An 18,018-nucleotide genomic window follows, 5' to 3' on the forward strand; every position below is an offset into this window, starting at 1 on the left:
GCCAATAGGATGGATTTGAGATCATGGTGTAGGAGCTGTGCCATCCTAGAGATCTGAGTCCAGGAACTTGGCTATATTTGTAACACACTGCTAATTACAGAGTGGTGTGGATTAGGCACACAAGACATTGAATCTGTACATGCAAACGTGTAGGAAAGCAACAGTTAGTCTGGTGTTAATCAGCTCAATAGAATGCCAGAATAAAGCGTATTTTCCAAAAGGTATTAGATAAAGTGTGGGTCTTCTGAGAAAAGGGATAACATTCAGGAGGAGAGGTGGTTTTTAAGGTGAACACTTTTTGCTCTGTCCACCATTTATCTTGCTATTTCTGCAGAAAATGCAATCAACTGAATCACAAATCATTTGTTTTTTTATCATGACTGCTAAAATACCCTAAACCTTAAATGAAGAAATTTGGAATTCAGGTATTATAAAAAGAATAGGAAAAAAGAGTCTGGACAGAAGGCACTATTGTTTTAATCCTGTTAATTTTAGAGGTAAGAAAAAGACAGGATTTTTTTTTTTCCACTCACAGATCAGAGCCATTTTACTGACCCTTGCACATTCCAAGCCTATAAGGTCCAATTTCAGTCTCGAAGCCCTCAAAATAAGATTTCTTTTGTCCAGTCTGTCAAGCCAAACTCTTGCTTGTTAAATTTTATTCCTTATTCTAGTCCTCATTTATGACTAACAGATTTAATGTTTCCATTATTTTTCCCAAGTGGAGAATCAACATAGTTTGCTTAATAAGTTTTGTTAAAACGATTTTGTTAGCAGTCACAAAGACAAATGCTACATTTTACTTTTGTTCTTCCCATTTTCAGAAGGGGCTACATTTTACTTTTGTTCTTCCCATTTTCAGAAGGGTTTTACCCCCTTGCACGTAGCTGCCAAGTATGGGAGCCTGGATGTGGCAAAACTTCTCTTGCAACGCCGTGCTGCTGCAGATTCTGCGGGGAAGGTAAAAGCTTTCAGTAATGCATGTTTGTTCTTAGCCTATAACTCGGTTAATTTCAAAACTTGGGGGATCGCTGTTTCAAGATATTTTTCTCAGTCTTCTGAAAGAAATATCAATGTAATTGTTGAATCTATGCCAAATAGACATGATGCAGGTGTCTATCTGTGACCTGTCCACATACATACCGATTCTGAAGGTGTTTAAAAAAGTTGTGTCTCAAACGTGTGTTGATTTAACAACAGGGTCCAGAACTTCTCTATATTAGAAAGAATCCTTGCAATGTTAATGTAATAATTCTTACATGGCATTTTAGACGTTTTTTTATGGTGGAATCCAGATGTTCTGTGTTAATTGTAAGCTCAACTGCTCATTTTCAGTTTTAGTTACATTTCTAATATGAAAATCATGAGATATTTACTTTGATTTTTTCCTATTGACTATATTAATGCATTAACATGAACTTAATCGGTATCATTTTCCATGCATCCTGGCAGCTTTACAGCAGCTAATGCTAATTTATTAATACTGAAACTTAAACACACCCTTTACAGAATGGCCTTACCCCGCTCCATGTTGCTGCTCACTATGACAACCAGAAGGTGGCGCTGCTGTTACTGGAGAAGGGTGCTTCCCCTCACGCCATGGCCAAGGTGAGGACCACAGAAAGGGCTTACAGGTGTAGGATGTAACTGATCTGACAGCACGTGGGAACTGGTTTTTAAACATATGGAATTGTTATAACTGCAACTAGTACTGATAGTAGCTTTTGGTATTAACATTTTTTCCCTTCCATTTGATTCCACAAAACCTTTTAAAATTTTTTACAAGTCAGCAAATATTAAGGAGATGTGCCTAGGAGCCAGGAAAGATGACTCTTACTGCCAGGACTCCGTGTTTTAGACTCAGAAGTATGAGTTTTGACATAAGTTCAGGTTTTTCCTTTTCTTGTATAAACCAAATGTGATACACCCACCCTTTTATTTGCTCATTTTTTCTGACTCAGAATTTTCACTGTGCTCTATGAAATGCTCTTTGGTTTTTAAATGTTACATTCTTGTTAACTATAGCATACATCTTTTTAAATTTCTAGTCTAGGAATGCATTTTGGAAGTATGTGTAGCAGCAACTCATAAAAGAGCTCCAACTAAGATTTGAACCTTTGGATGATGTTTCTATCATTTGAGCTGCCTCTTTATTACACTGAAAATACACATGAATGTCACATAACTCCTAACGTCATTATTGTCTGCTGCATTTATTCATTAAGCAGACATATATTGAAAACATGTCAGAGTTTATTTGTTTATTTAAAAAGAAACTATTTATTGTGGTAGAAAAATATTCATGTATATTAGATGACATAATAGAGCAACAGCTGTTACCACCTATATGCCAAAGACTTTACATGCAATGTCTCCTTTACTTTCATAATGATCCTGTGAGATGAGGGTAATAACTTTGATTTTACAGATGAGGAAGTGAGATTTAAATAGGTTAGTTTGTAAGTCCAAAGTCACATGACTAAGAATTGACAGAGCTAGGATTTGATCTCAGACAGTCGGACTTTAGAGCCAGCTCTTAACTACTAGGTCTATTGTATCCCAAAGCATTAGAGAGAGAATTATCCCTCTTCTAGTATAGCAATATGTACATATATACTCACATGTCTATTTAAATTATATACATTATACATATGTAATAAAATGGAATACTCTATTTAGAAGTATATTTTGTATAATATTTTGTATATAAAAATGTTATATATGATAAACTATTACAAATACTTAAACTTTGTACCCATACCTACATATGTGCCTATATGTGTATGTGTAAATATGTATATACATATTTTATTGTTACAAATATATAGCTTGTGATGTTTATCAAAAGAGCAGGACATATTTTATTATTGCACATACTATTCTTATTTATAACCCCTTTTCTCTATAATGTCATCAATTCTGCATTTGTCGTAAAATGTCTTTCTTCTTACTAGACTATAAACTATTTGAGCACAGTAATCATGTTGTATTCATATTTGTATGTCTCTGAGGTGTCTCATACACTATTATGTAGGTTCTCAGTAAATTTTAATGAAAGAATGAAGACTGAGCAACTATCCCAATGGAATAAAAAATACCTGCTCATTTAACATCCCAGTGTTTTTTCCATTAACTTTCTAGGCTGAACATTTTAAACAAAGATATGAAAGACTTTGTCAATACCCAACACAACTCTTTATCTGAACTCTTCATATGTATAAAGAAAGGGTTGTTGTAAAACTATAAAATGGATGTTCTCCCCCGACAAGAGACTCTCAATCTACCAGGGAGAGAAGACCTAACTTATACTGTGTATGGTTTTTCTAAAGAGACAAATATAGCCTTGATCTCTCACCTGGACAAAATGTGGTCCTTACTCAGGAGCAAACATACAGAGTCCCTAAGACTAGGGAGAGCAGCGTCTGCTCCAGGGTTTGCAGCGGGCGGGTTTCGGAGGCTCCTCTAGTGTCTTCTGCTCGCCTGCCCCAGCTTGTCAGGGAGCATGACTCCTGTAGCTCTGAGGCTGCTCCAAGAGGCTGCCAGTGGGCGGACCCCAGCCCTGCTTCCACTCTCAACACTCTGCTCACTACAGCACCCTAACTGCCCCCAAACCCCATCCATCCCCCCACCCCACCTCACCCCACCCCACCCCATCCATCCCCCACCCCACCCCACCCCACCTGCCACACACACACACACACATATAGCTCTGAGGCTGCTCCAAGAGGCTGCCAGTGGGCGGACCCCAGCCCTGCTTCCACTCTGGACACTCTGCTCACTACAGCGCCCTAACTGCCCCCAAACCCCATCCATCCCCAACCCCACCCCATCCATCCCCCACCCCACCCACCTGCCATACACACACACAGTCCCTGGAATCCTGGAACCTCTTTACTTCTTTCTAGCAAACTCCAGAATCATTTCTTAGTCTTCATTGGGTTTGTTGTCTTTATTTGGTTCCCCCAAATTTGACTCTATATGGAGTTAGGAGGGTTCTTCAGACTACCAGTTTAAGTATCTGCTGGACAGTCTGACCTCTTATATTGCTACAACTTAGCATTCTCTTTGATCTCTTATGTTGGTTTTTTTTTTTTTTTTTTTTTTTTTAAAACCTCTCTGTCCTTCTCTACATGAGTCCCGGATTTTACCTAACCTTGGTAGGTTTACTGATACTTTGCTTAGCTTTGGTAGTCTGTGCTACAGGACTGGGGAGAGTTGGGGCTGAAGAAAGAAAGCCCACTGCAAAAAAAAAAAAAAAAAGAAATGTGTAAACTGATAGGGTCCGCGATAATCTCTGTGCTCTTTTATCCAGTGGAGCCCACGGTTCGAGTGCAGTGTCCTAGATCACGTGGAACGTAAGGGACCTGTGAAAAGGCTTCCAGGAAGAGCTGCTGAATTTCCCAAGCAGCTCAGAGGGAAACGTCCATTGGAACTGAAAGATGCTTCTGTTGACTTGGAGAGAAGGAGACAGTGGGATAACGTAGGGCCGTGTGAGGATCCAGATTTCATGACCACACAGAAGGCCTTTTAAATTCTCAAAGCCCCTTTTCATTTTTCGGTACACTTTGCAGTTAGACTTCAGGAGTCTCATAAGAAGCGCTTCATCAGTATGCTGTGCTTCCCTTCAGTGTCTCACAATTAATGGCAAGTCACTGCTTTTAGTTTCCACCACATGTTTTTCATGAAAAATTCTACCAGAATTGACAAAGAAAAGGAAAGGAGACTGTGTAGGTTCCAGACACACTTGTTCCAGAGTTTTGTTAATCTGTTTGTCCTTTTAACCACGTATGAGGTTTAAACTTAGGCTGTTATAAGCAAAGTCTGACTTCCTCTGGTTTCTGGTTCTCTCCACAAGCTCCCATGTAAAACTAGTAGCCTCATGTTTCTACCTTTGAGTAGCTTTTAGAGACAAATAGGAGGTTGAGGATTTTAATTGACCACAAGATTAATATAAGCTGATTTTATTGTTTAAATTGAAGAAAGTAGGGAAAGCCACTAGGCCGTTCAGATCTAACCTAAATCAAACCCCTTATTTAATATACAATGGAGATGATGAATAAATTCAAGAGATTCGATCTAGTAGACAGAGTGCCTGAAGAACTATGGACTGAGGCCCATAATATTGTACAGGAGGCCATGACCATAACCATTCCAAAGAAAAGGAAACGCAAGAAAGCAAAATAGTTGTCTGAGAGGGCTTTACAAATTGCTGAGGAAAGAAGAGAAGTGAAAGGCAAGGGAAAATGGGGAAAATATACCAAACTGAATGGAGAGTTTCTGAGAAGGGCAAGGAGAGATAAGAAGGCCTTCTTAAATGAACAATGCAATGAAATAGAGGAAAACAATAGAATGAGGTGAGGAAGATCAGACTTCTCTTTAAGAAAGCTGGAGATATCATGGAAACATTCCATGCATGAATGGTCATGATAAAGGACAGAAGCGGTAAGGACCTAAAGGAAGCAGAAGAGATTAAGAAGAGGTGGCAAGAATATACAGAAGAACTACATATAAGATAGGTCTCAATGACCCAGATAACCACAATGGTGTGATCACTCACCTAGAGCTAGACATCTTGGAGTGTGAAGTCTAGTGGGCCTTAGGAAGTATCACTATGAACAAAGCTAGAATGTGTTCTAGCTTTGATGGAATTCCAGCTGAGCTATTTCAAATCCTAAAAGATGATGCTGTGAAAGTGCTGCACTCAATATGTTAGCAAATTTGGAAAACTCAGCACAGCCACAGGACTGGAAAAGGTCAGTTTTTATTCCAATTCCAAAGAAGGGCAATGCCAAAAAATGTTCAAACTACCATACAGTTGTCCTCATTTCACATACTAGCAAGATAATGCTCAAAATCCCTTAAGCTGGGCTTTGAGTATGTGAACTGAGAGCTTCCAGATATACAGGTTGGATTTAGAAAAGCAGAAGAACCAGAGATCAAATTGCCAACATCCATTGGATCATGGAGAAAGCATGGGAATTCCAGAAAAAAACATCTACTTCTGCTTCATTGACTATGTGGAAGCTTTTGACTGTGTGGATCACAACAAACTGGACGTTCTTAAAGAGATGGGAATATCAGATCACTTTGCCTGTCTCCTGAGAAATCTGTATTTGGGTCAAGAAGCAACAGTTAGAACTGGACATGGAACAACAGACGGGTTCAAAATTATGAAAGGAGTATGACAAGGCTGTATATTATCACCCTGCTTATTTAACTTATATGCAGAGTACATCATGTGAAATGCCAGACTGCATAAATCACAAGCTGGAATCAAGATTTCTGGGAGAAATAACAATCTCAGAAATGCAGATGATACTACTCTAATGGTAGAAAGTGAATAGGAGCTAAAGAGCCTCTTGATGAAAAGGTGAAAGAGGAGAGTGAAAAAGCTGGCTTGAAACTCAACATTTAAAAGATCATGGCATCTGGTCCCATCACTTCATGGCCAATAGAGAAAAGAAAGAAAAGTGAAAACAGAGACAGACTTTGTTTTCCTGGGCTCCAAAATCACTTCCCACAGTGACTGCGGCCATAAAGTTAAAAGACTCTTGCTTCTTAGAAGGAAAACTTTGACAAACCTAGACAGAGTATTATAAAGCAGAGACATCACTTTGCTGACAAAAGTCCGTATAGTCAAAGTTATGGTTTTTCCAGTAATCATGTACAGATGTGAGAGTTGGACCATAAAGAAGGCTGAGCACTAAAGAATTGATGCTTTTGAATTGTGGAACTGTGGAAGACTCTCAGACTCCTGAGTCTCTTGGATAGCAAGGATATCAAACCAGTCAATCCTAAAGAAAATCAACCCTGAATATTCATTGGAAGGACTGATGCTGAAGCTGAAGCAGCAATACTTTGCCCACTTGAGGCCAAGAGCCAACTCACTGGAAAAGACCCCGAGGCTGGGAAAGATTGAAGGCAAAAGGAGAAGAGGGTGGCAGAGGATGAGATGGTTAGATAGCATCACTGACTCAATGGACATGAATTTGAGCAAACTCCTGGAGATGGTGAAGGACAGGGAGGCCTGGTGTGCTACAGTCCATGGGGTCGCAAAGAGTTGGATATGACTTAGCAACTGAACAATAACAACAGAAATCTTTTTCACCACACCACACACACTGCCTGGCTATGGTAGGCACATACTAAATAGTTGTTAAATGATTAAAAAGTACACTCCAACTAGAAGCACATTAGTAGGGGTGTTATAACAAGATCATGGGAATAATGTTGTTTTATTCTGTTATTAAAATCATATCTAAAGTATATTAACAAAGTAGAGTCAGTTCAAAGCAGATCCTCCTCAATGGAGAACTCTAGAAATGGGGCTTCTGTCAGGAGTAGTTGAAGGAATGGGAAATTTAAACTGAAAAAGAGAAGACTAAAGGGAGATATGAAAACCATCTCCAGGTATTTAAAGGACGGTGATGTAGATGAGGAATCTGGCTTGTTGTTCTTCAGGAGCAGCATTATGATGTGGAGATTTTAAGCTTTGGGGCATTTGTGTCTATATCTGTCTTATAAATATAGTAGAATGGTTTGCAAAGATTTGGGTGTTATTGGACTGAAACTTATGATGAGCAAGAATTTGGATTTCTTATAACCTTACTTTTTAACTTTTCTATTGATTAGAGAATCTTATTTCCATTAGGCATACATCAGGGGGATTGCTAAGCTTACAACATAGGTGTGTTTTTTTGTTTTTATTTTTTTTAGAATGGCTACACTCCTTTACATATCGCTGCCAAGAAGAATCAAATGCAGATAGCTTCCACACTCCTGAGCTACGGAGCAGAGACGAACATCGTGACGAAGCAAGGAGTCACTCCACTCCATCTGGCCTCGCAGGAGGGACACACAGATATGGTCACCTTGCTTCTGGATAAGGGAGCCAATATCCACATGTCAACCAAGGTATTCCAGTTTGGCCTCTTGCTTTTGCGAAGAGTCTTTTGAGTGAACGTAAATAGAAACCAATCTAAGACAATTTGAAACAAAAAGGGGGCGTGTATTGGAGAGAAACAGGAATATCTTATAGAATTCAAGGGTAGCAACGGAGTCAAGCCTTATGAGGGGCTGGAAAATCAGAAGGAAGTGAGGGGCGAGGCTCACAGACTCTGCCTGGAAGGCTTTCTGGTTGTGTCTTGACATTTCCGGCAAGTTGGTGTCATTTTCCTCTCTCTGTGCGCCTGCTCCCTTTGCTTCTCTATGTCTGTGACCAGAGAGGCTATCTTGTTGCCTCCAAGAGTTAGTATCACCGCAGCTCAAGCAGCTGTCCAGATTGCTATAGAACCTGCTGGCCCTACTTCCAGATTCCAGAGAGAGAGGAGAGTTGGCTGTTTCATCTGGGGCCCAGTCCAAACACTTGCTTTTAAGCTGTTGTTCTGTGCCTGCGACCCAAGTCATTCTCAGCGGGACTGAGCATCAGAGGCACCTGTTGATCAGTAGCGGGGAACTCAGTAAAATAATGATTTCTGCTTAGCTTGGGTGGCTATGGTGGTGGTCAGAGAATCAGTGTTTTTAATAAAGCATCTCTCCAGAGAATAGCCTTTGTGGACAAGTGTATTAACTATAATAGAACAAGTCAGGGACATGTCGGAAAAATATATTAAAATTTTTGCAAGTACATGCCAGTCTTTCTCCATATATATCCATAACCCTGTCTATTTATGTATCTTATCTTTTTTTTTAACACTTCTTTGTACTCCATTGGAACCAGCTGCTGAGAAACAAAAATATTGGAGCCTGTTTATAAGTTAGCTCATTGTTTACATCTTCTGATGCTTTTTTTTAAACACATGGTGTGGGTTTAGTGAAAGTTAAGTTTCTTAGAATTTCCCACAAATAAACAAATAAGATACTTTCCACATCTCACTGTTGAGTTAATTATTACTTTTGGAGACTCAATTGTAAGTTGGTCGTAATAACATTTGTAAATAGGTTATGTAGCTTATATCCTTTAGAAAGAGCTGTGAAAAAGACAGGTTGTCTCGACTGCCTCCAGAGTCCTGTTCTGTGCCTTAATCACTCAGAAGTGTTCCAGTACATTCCTTGCCCTTATGCATTTCTCTCTTCTCTATCAAAAGGCCTCAGAGATCCTTTTTTAAAGTATGGTGAGACTAATTATAGGCTTAACCCTCCAAAAGATATTTGCATTTTTAACAAGAATGAACATGATGAAGCTTTATGGTGAAATTCAGTGTGTCAGCCAGACAATCCTTAAAGTCTGGGGCATGGATTTCCTTGTGATTATTAAAATCATGGGGCTCAGGTGGTCTCTTAGCTCCCTGGGGACAGTTTCATCATGAAACCAGTGGTAGAATATTTCATTTTACATCAGTACACAAATGAGTCATATGTTTATTGTCCATTAAAAACAAATCTTCATTCGAAAATAAACACAAGAAACCCATAAACGAATCATGCAAAAATTTGAGTAGAATTGACATTTCATGAAACTGATCACGCTGTGCTTCTGATGGTGTAATTTTTAATTCATAAAAATGGCACACATATATCTAGAATCAGTTTGCTCTGTCCTCTCTGATGGTATTCTTTTAAACATATTACTTCTTTTGAGACAATTTTAGCAGTCAACAAATACGTAGTGAGTATTTTTGAATATTTTCTCCACTCAGCAATGGAGAAAAATATTCCATTTGAACCACAAAGTGTTTATGTTATCTGTATAACATGATTTCAATATTGGGTGATTTCCTAAAGGTCAATGATGATGTATTTGTTACTGGAGTAAAACTTCAGTAAATATGTTAAGATATATCTGAATAACAATATGATATCGAAAAATATAATCTTGCCTTTTGGTTGGTGTTATTTATTTTCTAAATTATAATAATAAATTTATATGAAATAAATATAGGAAAATGCAACTGTGAAGGTATCTTAGATAATAAGCAAAGCTGATAATAAATTTCCCATTGCTTTTTAAAACTACATATATTCTTTATCTTAAATAGACCAACTAAAGTCAGGGACTTCCCTGGTGGTCTGGTGGTTAAGAATCCATGCTTCCACTGAAGGGCGCATGGGTTCAATCCCTGGTTTGAGAACTAAGATCTCTCATGCCACTCAGTGTGGCCACGAAGAAAGGTCAACTAAAATCAACTAATATGCTCTAAGTGACTATTCCTCAGTAAGAACTATAATACAGAAATAGATATTTCATTCCTTATCCAATCACCCATCTAATAATAGAACCAATTGTAGAGTTTGCCAGTGCATCTTAGGAAATAGATTACTTTTTTTTGAAAAGAACTTTCAACATTTTCTGTTTTCTTAATTTATTAGGAAGGTTTACATAATTTAGGCATGAAAATTTACCATAATAAACTGTAGAGGATTTTAACACTGGTTGTTAGTTTGCCATCTTATATTGTAAAAAATCCATTCTGCAAATAATGTAGAAATCAGCACGTACATTTGAAATGCCATTAAAGATGCCTTTGAGACATCTGATGATTACTTCATTTAATGATCACTTCAGTAACATTTTTAAAAGACTGATTATTTCTAAGGAGAAATAATTTTATGTTTTCTATTTTAATATAGAGAATAACAGTATGAAGAAAAATCTGCTTTGTCCTCATATTCATAATGTTTATACTTTAGGACTATATACTATTTGTTTAGGAATGATAACATTTTAATGCAGAAGGGTGTATCTTCCATCTCATTCTTATGGTTTATGAAACTCAAAGCTGAGCTCAGCCAGGATTCTAAAAATTAAAAGGCCTCAGACTCTTAAATATAAAGCCCTTTCTCTAGTTGGAGAATCTTTTTCTTTTTTTTTTCCTCTGTAAATATTACTTCGATTTTTTAAAGGTCAGAGAACTTGTCAGTTTATAGAAGTAACACCATGGCTAGAGAGCATGAATTTTGAAGATCATGCTTTAGATTTATCAACCCAAGCAGACTGTAGGAGAGCCGGCCTGCAGGCCATGGTTGAGACGCTTTGATTGGCTATGAACTCGGGGAGTGGGCGTGCCAACTCAGAGGACAAATATGATACCGCAGCATGCAGATGCAAGATGCACCGGGAGAGGAGAAATACACTAGGTGTTTGAACAATAACAGCAGGAGATGAACATGTGGTATGAATATCCTGTTAGCTGGAATGTAAGTTCTAAAAGGGCAGAGGCTTTTGTTCACTGATGTATTCAAGTGTCTAGGACACTTCCTGGCATATGAGAGGTACTCAAAAAACACGTTTTAAACGTACAAGTGATTTAGGTTTTAAAGATACCCTTTAAATTTCAGTTTTGCTTGATGGGAGATACTTGCATATGTAGTGAGGCTGTCAGATTGTGGCACTGACTGAATAAATCACTTTTCCCTCCTTTCTCTATTTTTTCATTAATTCTTAACTGTACTTTATTTGCATGCCTAATTACTTAATTACTTGATGTACATATGCCAGGAAATGTACATATAACTGGCCAAATATATGCTGTGATATATGAGTGATCAGGTCACTATTTAACACTTAAGTAAATCCCTAAAATAGTATTCTGTCTTTGGGTGCTGGAGAAATTTATTCTGAACTCATTTCCCGTAACTCTGGATGTTTTTTACATTGATGTGATGTTTTACTGATGAAAATATACATTATTGCTGCAGTTGTAAAGTAGAAGTAGTAATTGGTTGCAGAGAAGGCAGTGGCACCCCACTCCAGTACTCTTGCCTGGAAAATCCCATGGACGGAGGGGCCTGGTAGGCTGCAGTCCATGGGGTCGCTAGGAGTCAGACACGACTGAGCAACTTCTCTTTCACTTTTCCCTTTCATGCATTGGAGAAGGAAATGGCAACCCACTCCAGTGTTCTTGCCTGGAGAATCCCAGGGATGGAGAGCCTGGTGGGCTGCTGTCTATGGGGTCGCACAGAGTCGGATACAACTGAAACAACTTAGCAGCAACAGCAGCAGCAGTAATTGGTTGATCAATTATTCATGTGAATAAATAGATTCAGCAGGAGAATCAGAACCGGTTTGAAATGAATGTTGTTTGGAAGCTTATTAGCTGGGTTATTTTAAAATCTCACATCATAATATAAGTATCCAATACAGAAAATGTAATTTGAGGGCAGTGTTGATTAGCTTAGAGAGCATGTCTTTGATGGAAAGTTATATTCACTTGAAGGGTTTGTTTTAGATATCAAAAGATGCAGTTTCTAGGGAGCAGTTCTGAATTTTCCAGGATTTTTTTCACTACATGCTATTATAGATGCTACTGTGTATTTTCTTCTTCAAATGTACCCCTTTGCTTTCATTCTCTCCATAGAGTGGACTCACATCTTTACACCTTGCAGCACAGGAAGATAAAGTGAATGTTGCTGATATTCTCACCAAGCATGGGGCTGACCAGGATGCTCACACAAAGGTAAAGCCAATCACTGTTGATATCGGGACAGGTTCTAACCTGGATGATTCCCAGTAGCCCGCAATCATGTCACCCGAAGTCCAAGTCCCTGCCTCTTCAGATGGCCATTCTGATTCAACTGTGGCGTTCTCTGCTCACAAATATTTAATGGTTCTCCATTTTTGCTGGAATCAAGTCAAAATGGATAGCAAAAGATACCAAAGGATTCCAACTTTGCAGGCTTAAGTTTACCCTCTCCCCCTCATCACATCAGAGAAGGCAATGGCACCCTACTCCAGTACTGTTGCCTGGAAAATCCCATGGATGGAGGAGCCTGGTGGGCTGCAGTCCATGGGGTCGCCAAGAGTCGGACATGACTGAGTGACTTCACTTTCACTTTTCACTTTCATGCATTGGAGAAGAAATGGCAACCCGCTCCAGTGTTCTTGCCTGGAGAATCTCAGGGACGGGGGAGCCTGGTGGGCTGCCATCTGTGGGGTCGCATAGAGTCGGACACAACTGAAGCAACTTAGCAGAAGCAGCAGCAGCCTCATCACATGTGTTAGGCAATATGACTTCCTTTCTTCTTCCTGTGCCTGCTTGCCTCCATGTCCTTGATTTCTAAACAGCTTTTCTCTATGTCATTAAATTCTACGCGCTCATCTTATTCTCATAGGTGAGCAAAAACAAAAAATTCTATGTTTTCTGTGCATCTCCTCTGGATCCTATTAGACTCAGTCTCTCTTCCGTGTTTTCAGAGCCTATTATTTGTGTCTTTCTCTTAGCTCTTTGTCAGATTAAGTTGCCCAGTGATGGATCTCTTGTGCTGCATTAAGTTCCTGTGCTCAGGGGTCTGCTCCTGTCCATCTCTATATCCATAGGATGTATATATCATCTGCTAAGTAATATCTGTACAAGCAAATAGAATTTCTACCAATCCTACCAGAACTGAAGTTCTCCCTAATCCCTCTCCCCTTCAGTTTTAACCACTGGAGTAGTAATTTATTTATTATTCTTTATAGCTTGGTTACACTCCTTTAATTGTGGCCTGTCACTATGGAAACGTGAAAATGGTCAACTTCCTTCTGAAGCAGGGAGCAAATGTCAATGCAAAAACCAAGGTAAAATACTTGTACTCATTTCTGTTTTCTGTAAGCCATTGGTTCAGCCATAGGGACACTTCACTAGCTCACCATAGTTACATATTTTCCTTTTAGTGCTTCTAGTGATTTTGAATAAGCCACGAAGCTTTGTGCAATTGTTTGAGACTTTTCTTTTTAATAACCTTTGACAGCCATGTAGGTCAGCTTCAGAACTACTTCTGTTAGGAAGTTCAAGTAGCTGACATCGATTTAACAATTCGCTGCAGGATGCAATAGATGCCAGCAAGAACATCTTGATGTTCAGGCCAATTTCCTTTACCTTGTTTCAGAGCCTTGACCCCCTTCCCCCAGCCTTCATCCTGTAGTGAGAAAATACAATTAGGCTGCCTGGACTGCCTGCCTGTCATCTGAATGAACTCTGTCACATTTGGGATACCACGTGGTCATGCTCAGTGAGGCAGTAATATGTAAGCCTGGGCTGGGAGTTTTCAAGGACAATGTAGAGCTGAGTATGTTTCACAGTATAATCTGAAGGGCTCTATCCTGCAAAGCATGATGGGAACATAACACCACACTTCAGCACATTCAGATTATTTCAAGGGAAGAGAAATGGGTAAAATATTGGTACTATGCATAGTGTAACCTAGGAGCTCCAATGTTTTTAGTCCAAAAATGTATGTAATTGCATCATTTATGTATCACAAATCCCTAATTTTCAGCTACGTGAGTAGGCGCAAGTAAATTACTGTGAGCACATTCAGGATTTTTCAGTCATCATTCAAGATGATACTAACTAGAAACAACAAATTTCAGAAGTTAGCTTTTTCATATCCTCTTTGCAGCATAAACAAAAGCATGTCTATACATAAGCATATTTGTAAGTGAATTAAAGTTATTTTTAAAATTGTACTATTAACATTTGAGATACAAAACTTCTAATCTGACTCGAGCAAGAATGGTGACTGCCTACTTTCTGAGCAATTCTTGAGTTCTCATGAAACTGTACTTGGAGACATATTTGAAAGCTCCAACATGAGGTCTCCCTCAGGCATTAATGTGTAATACCATTTTGGCTGAGTCAGTTCACATACAAGTACTACACGAAAGACTTTTGGAATCCAGGTATTCTCTTGTAAGGCCTAATGCAGCTATGCAATGAGATTTTGGCAGAACTTGAAAATATTTACTATATTTTTATCTTAGGTGTTTGTTGAAAGAGTTATAATATTGAGAAGCCAAACATGTGGTCTGGATAGCATCATTTGTCTCCCTCGGGTTTGATCTGCATTCAAATGGACATCTGGAGAAAAATCTCAGTTTAACTTTCAAGGTTTTTAAAAAGTGAACTATGTAGATTTTACTTGCAGTTGGAAGTAGCTTTTCATATATCTTCAGAGGAGTGGATTGATCCATACCTCAAAGGACAGTCTTTTAATAAACACTTCAGAATGTTTTCACATAGAATGACACTTTTGGAGGAGAAATTTAGTTTTCTTCCTCACATCTCATATGTAACCATAGTTACTACAAATTGTTTTGTTGCTATGAAAATATGTGTGTTTCCTTTACTCTTCAAACGTTCATCACTTGGTATAAAAATTTGGAAAAATTTGTAAAACTTTAGTGTAGTATTTATAAACACAATGGAAAGGAAAAAATTTTTTAAGAAAAGAAATATTACTTATTTTATGCTCCTGAAATATCCATGGATTGCCTGATTTGAGAGCAGAGTGCCTACAACAGCTATGTTTTCAGAGTCCCTGAAGTTGATTTATAGTTCCAGGTTTCCTGGAGTCATCCCATTACAAGGATATATAGCAGACAAGGCTGAGCTGATGACATTCCAGTCTGAGAGATCCTCAGACAGACTCACACATACAGTACATCCCCATGGATGGAAAGGCCCAAGTGAGAGCACAGACAGGATCAAGTGGCACCCTGTGCGGTGCTTTTTTAAAAGTCTTTTAAGTCAAGTAAATTTTAAAGCTCTAGTTGGCTTTACTGAATGATTCATGAATTGGTGGCATCCATCTAGCAAGTAGGGAGGAGTTCCCAAGGAAGACAGAAAGGGAAGGGTTTTTAAATGCTGAACAAGGAAGTCGTAAAGAAAAAAAAAAAAAAAGGTAACCTATGTATGGCAGACAAAAGGGGTCTCAGTGGCAGATTACCTCATCTTCCTTGTATGCAGGGGGCCCACGTGGCAGATTATCTCCTTGGTGCTGACCAGAAAATTCCTGACTGACCAATTAAGACGACATTTCTGGGGAGGTTGAAGCTTCTATTAGGTTAGGTATTAAGCCCCAATGTGGTGGGGTTGCCTGGCATAAATGACTCTATTTTGGGCCCGTAGTTTTCTTTTTAACAGCATAGGGATAGTCACTTGATGTAGACAGGAGAAGCAAATGTTGGTCATGAAGAGGTAGTGACACTGGAAATAGGGGATGTATACTCTTACACGTTTAAGGTATGAATGGGCTACTCAGAACTTAGAGCCCAGGACCCTGGGGTCTGACATATACAGATAAAATTTTATCAGGGGTGAGGCAGGGAGACAATAAAAAAGTAATCTGATGGTCATTGTCTTCATGATCTTCTACCTCGGATCTGAACCTAGAATGATTGTGAACAAATTACTTAGCCCCGTTATTTTCAGTTTCATCATCTCTGAAATAGGGAGACAATATTCATGCATTCACTCATTTGTTCATGAACTCATTTGTAAGACACCTGCTATGTACCAAGCACCCTCATTTTCAGAATGGTAGTAAAGATTACGAGAATAAATATAAGGTCCAATATCTGGCATAAAATGGGTGCTTAGGACACGACAGCTATTACCGGTTCACTGTGCTGTTTGCTTGAATTGATGTCCGCATGCAACCAATCTGTACCACACCTAGAACTCACTAGAGTTCTGAGCAAGATTGGCTTCTCACTAACCTCAATTTTTTACAAATCACAGTTGCAGAACTTTCATCTAAGTGAAAGTTTAGACCAGAATGTTTAAAAGAACCTACTTTTAAAGGAGTTTTTATTTGAAAGTGGGTCACTCAGCTTCCAATGAAGTCTTCTGTTAAGTGTGTACATCTTTGAAGATTTTCTGAAAGGAATAGAAGATTTCGATTTACTGTCACTGGTTTAGAATTGCTAAAGCTAGCCCAGAGGTTAGTGACGCAGGAAGTTACAATGAACAAACTGGTTTGTATGATCCTAAGTTTGAGTTAACAGTTGATGCTCCCATTTTTCCTAGGGAAGGAGTCACTGTGATAATACTCTTCCTCATTATAATATCTCCTCGCTCAGCATATCCATTGTGAATGCTAATTAGAATGCTAATTGGTGAAAACATAATAATAGTTACCATTTGGAGTCTGTTGATCTTGCTCATTTCAGAAGCCAGCCTCTTTGTTTAGCGGACCATAAGGTGTGAGGGAGTTTTGCTGCTGAGAAAATGGGTTGCTGGTGATATCTTGCTCCAGAGAAACAGGACTCCGCGCCGACTTGGGTGTAAATAAGACTAAGAAATTCAAAATGAAGGCTAACTAGTTTTCTTCCTTCTCCCGCACACCCCTGCTGCGTCCGCCGCCGCTGCCGTCGTCTACAGAATGGCTACACGCCTTTGCACCAGGCCGCCCAGCAGGGCCACACGCACATCATCAACGTTTTGCTGCAGCACGGGGCCAAGCCCAACGCCACCACCGCGGTAAGGGGGCGCCGGCTGCCCCTCTTTGCCTTTGATTGACTTAGAATCCCCCTTCCCGGGAGCCGCTTGGCGGAGCTGAGTCCCCCAACCCCCCACATCCTTTTTAAACCTCCGCACTCGGGGGGAAAGCCCGGGATTTCCAGAAATCAGCATGTGATTTCTGAGAGCGCTGGTCCCGGGAGGGAGCGCAGCGGCCTGACTCAGTCTTCCCTCCCGGGAGGGGTCCTGGGCTCGGGCTGCGGAAGCTGGCTCGGCTTCCAGCTGGCTCTCCGCTGGGAGCAGAGTCCACCCCTCCCGCCAGATCTTCTTAAGGGAGTAGGCTTTCCGAGCCCGCTGGCTCCAACGAAGCTCTTTGGGATGTGGAGCCATTGAAATGTAAACTAAGCGGTGCAATTAAACCAACAGAGATCCCCAGTGGCCTGGCCTGGGGCCTCAGTTGCTTGCTTGTGTTCTTTTGCTGCACGGAGAACTTCTGCACAGCTGTAGCTAAATATGTTGCCGCGTTCCCTGTGGTAACATCTTACCTGCAGCAGATGGCCTGACTTCTGATGAGGACTGAGTGTACTTGATTCTTGAATAGTTTTCTTCGGAGGCCTCCTTCTGGATTCAAAGGTGACTCTCCTAAGCACAGTACAGAATTCGGAGCGCTTGCTTGACAACCTCAGGGTTAAAGCAATCGAGTGCTTCTTATTAGAGCAGGCAGATGCAGCTTGTTGTGTTACCATGGTGACCTGGGCTCTAGTTTGAAGAAGTTACAAAGAAGATTCAGATGTAATGGTAAAAACTAGTGATTTTCCTAAGCTGTGCCTTGTTTTGGAAGAAAATGCTGGCTCATGTG

General features: G+C 39.7%; 1 protein-coding gene and 1 long non-coding RNA gene across 24 annotated transcripts in view; one reads left to right on the plus strand and one right to left on the minus strand.

Moving 5' to 3' along the window:
• Positions 1–18,018, plus strand: part of ANK2 (ankyrin 2) — a 285,421-nt gene that overhangs the window by 177,827 nt on the left and 89,576 nt on the right. For 15 of the 19 annotated variants that reach the window (XM_055588009.1, XM_055588008.1, XM_055588011.1 and 12 more), the window contains 6 exons: positions 863–961; positions 1,510–1,608; positions 7,717–7,914; positions 12,297–12,395; positions 13,397–13,495; positions 17,082–17,180. In XM_055588009.1, coding sequence (XP_055443984.1) covers positions 863–961; positions 1,510–1,608; positions 7,717–7,914; positions 12,297–12,395; positions 13,397–13,495; positions 17,082–17,180 — 693 coding nt within the window. The remainder of the gene's footprint in view (positions 1–862; positions 962–1,509; positions 1,609–7,716; positions 7,915–12,296; positions 12,396–13,396; positions 13,496–17,081; positions 17,181–18,018) is intronic. The other 4 variants (XM_055588003.1, XM_055587999.1, XM_055588004.1 and 1 more) reach the window with 1 other exon arrangement.
• LOC129657632 (uncharacterized) lies at positions 926–17,861 on the minus strand. 5 transcript variants are annotated; one of them, XR_008716918.1, is made up of 4 exons: positions 17,705–17,861; positions 16,839–16,994; positions 16,495–16,577; positions 926–950 (listed from the first exon to the last, which is right to left on the minus strand). It is a non-coding gene; the product is annotated as an uncharacterized LOC129657632 (long non-coding RNA). The 5 variants fall into 5 exon arrangements; XR_008716917.1 differs by lacking the exon at positions 926–950 and adding an exon at positions 12,409–12,865; XR_008716916.1 differs by lacking the exon at positions 926–950 and adding an exon at positions 13,633–13,836.

The sequence above is a fragment of the Bubalus kerabau genome, chromosome 7 (assembly GCF_029407905.1).
Source record: "Bubalus kerabau isolate K-KA32 ecotype Philippines breed swamp buffalo chromosome 7, PCC_UOA_SB_1v2, whole genome shotgun sequence".
Classification (NCBI taxonomy): Eukaryota; Metazoa; Chordata; class Mammalia; order Artiodactyla; family Bovidae; genus Bubalus; species Bubalus kerabau.